Source organism: Nestor notabilis, unplaced genomic scaffold (assembly GCF_000696875.1).
Source record: "Nestor notabilis isolate BGI_N333 unplaced genomic scaffold, ASM69687v1 scaffold12939, whole genome shotgun sequence".
Taxonomy (NCBI): domain Eukaryota; kingdom Metazoa; phylum Chordata; class Aves; order Psittaciformes; family Psittacidae; genus Nestor; species Nestor notabilis.
This window is the reverse complement of record NW_009945117.1, coordinates 33,530-35,694: the sequence shown is the minus strand read 5'-3', so window position 1 is coordinate 35,694 and position 2,165 is coordinate 33,530. Positions and strand designations below refer to the sequence as shown.

The following is a 2,165-nucleotide window of genomic DNA, read 5'->3' as shown; positions in this document are numbered from 1 at the left end:
TCTGTTCCTCTGCAGCAGGGGGAACCCCTTGGAGGCAGCAGCCCCCCAGTTGGTCCTGCTCTACGAGCATAAGCACACACAGTATTAGTACAGTAACACGGGGACTATTAGATATACAACAGGAGGTGGCCTTCCTGCCCTGGTCCCTCCAGATGCCTCACAGCGCACACAACTCAAAATTCAGCTTGTGAATAATTTAACTAGCAACTGTACAGTCTCCTTATCTGAGTCAGTTCCACAGACAGGACATCCCTGGAGTCTGGGCAAGGGATAACTCAGGGAGTTAGACAGGGGTCCCTCCACATCCCAGGGGCAGGAGGGTCAGAGAGAAGCAAAGCGGGGTTAGAAGATGGGAATGTAGTTGTCAATCTTGGTCCTGTGCCGCTGGGCAATGCACTCCGCGATCCACACAATGTTGCGGCACTCCTGCTCCTTCAGCTTCACAAAGGCATAGAAGACTCCAAAGTGGAACTGGTTGAGGAAAGCCAGCTTGTTCAGCTTCACCTGGGGAAAGCCCATAGACGGAAACGTCACTTGTCCACCTCAGATGGGAGGAGCCAGTCAAGACAAGTGTGGAGCAGCTCAGGAGGTCCCATGACTTTCCCAGCACACTGAAAGGCTCAGCACAGGTATCCTGCTCTGCATCTCACTAGGTCCTTTGGTCAGCTCTAACCTACAGCACATGGCTCAGGACAGGCTCTGACATTTAAAGGGTGAACTATTTATACCCTCAGTACTGTGAAAATCCTCCTTTTCCATGTAATTCCATGCCAGTTTTGCTATTGATTCACCAGCCTCCCAAACTTGTCTCCCACACTGCTTTAATCTGTCTGGGTGAGAACATGGACTGAGCACCATGCTGGGGGCCCACTCCCTTACTGGAGCATCCTTTTCCTCCCCCCAGCTTCTGTTCATCCACAGTACTTGCTGCTCCCCTGAGTTTTGCAAAAGGCACAGGTAAACACATGCCAAGAAGTGTCTTGGGGCTCACTCACCTCATGCTCAAAGAACCTGTCTTCAAGGGTCTTGTCTCCAGGGTTGCTGCCAGCCCCTTCAAACAGCAGCTTGTACTCCTGCAGGAAGACATTACAAGAGGATATACTCAAAGTCCTCCAAGCTCAGCAGCATATGGGGGCCTTGGGCACCCCAGCCACCCTGTCAGGACAGCAGAAGACAGAGAAGCCAAGAGTCTGCCCTGTGCACACATGAACGTCGGCAGTAGGGTGCTGCCAGGGCTGCACTGCACACACATCAGTTGAAGGTAATCCCCAGAGAGGCAGAGAAATCCTTTATTTCATCTGTGAGCTTGTCCAGCCAGAGATCCCACCCCTCCTTTGAAATGTGCAGTTCTCAAAGCTGTATTGTTGCTTTGAGCCTGCAAGAAGGATGTGTCAGGTACAGAGCCCTCCATGTACAGACTGGGGTGTTTGGGCCAGGCCCCTGTGCCCACAAACACTGCCACATGCCCTGGCTGCTTCAGTAAGGGGACACTGAGCTATCTGACTCCAAACAGGTCCCCAGTCATGCACAAGATCAGTTTAAGGAACTCAGACACATTCAAAAAGTGTCCTCCCAGGTCAGTGTCTTCTCTGCAACTGAACCAGATCTCAGAGCAACTCACTAGGGCTGGGGAAGCAACCACTTCTCACTGAAGACATGTTTCCACCCCCAACCAGCCAAAGAGAGACTGTCTCTGCTGCAACACTGATACCTCAAGGGTTTGGTGGTGAGGGCTGGCCCCATGGTGTGGGATGGGATGCACAGAGCATGGGTAGTTTCCCTACCACCACTACAATGATAGCCATGACGAACAAGCCAATGGCATCCCAGGCAAGCCGACTTCACCTTGGCCAAGCAGATCATGGGACCAACAGTACCAGCAGAAGATGGGCACCCCTCTTCCCAGGCTGTCAATCCACAAATTCCCCCAGATCCCCGAGAAGCTCTGACCCAGAGCAGGTCCTTGCACCAGTCCCCATGGCTCTCACCCCAAGCACTCACAGGGTAGTAGTCAGCAACATTCTTGACTTGTTCATAGTCATCTGCCCGGGCCAGCTGAGCCAGGCCCTCAGGGTAGAGCTTGCCACAGTGCGGGAACAGCTTTGCTCGGTCCTCCTTGGACAGCTCAGTCCCAAATGAGTTAATAGTGATGATGAAGGCCCTTC

The 2,165-nt window shown here is 52.8% G+C and overlaps 1 protein-coding gene across 1 annotated transcript in view; it reads right to left on the bottom strand.

Annotated features, from left to right (window-relative positions):
- Positions 1–203: 203 nt before the first annotated feature.
- Positions 204–2,165, bottom strand: part of ATP6V0D1 (ATPase, H+ transporting, lysosomal 38kDa, V0 subunit d1) — a 35,309-nt gene continuing 33,347 nt past the window's right edge. The window contains exons 6-8 of the mRNA XM_010022734.1: positions 2,002–2,165; positions 996–1,073; positions 204–504 (exon numbers count right to left, since the gene is read on the bottom strand). Coding sequence (XP_010021036.1) covers positions 343–504; positions 996–1,073; positions 2,002–2,165 — 404 coding nt within the window. The 3' untranslated portion in view covers positions 204–342. The remainder of the gene's footprint in view (positions 505–995; positions 1,074–2,001) is intronic.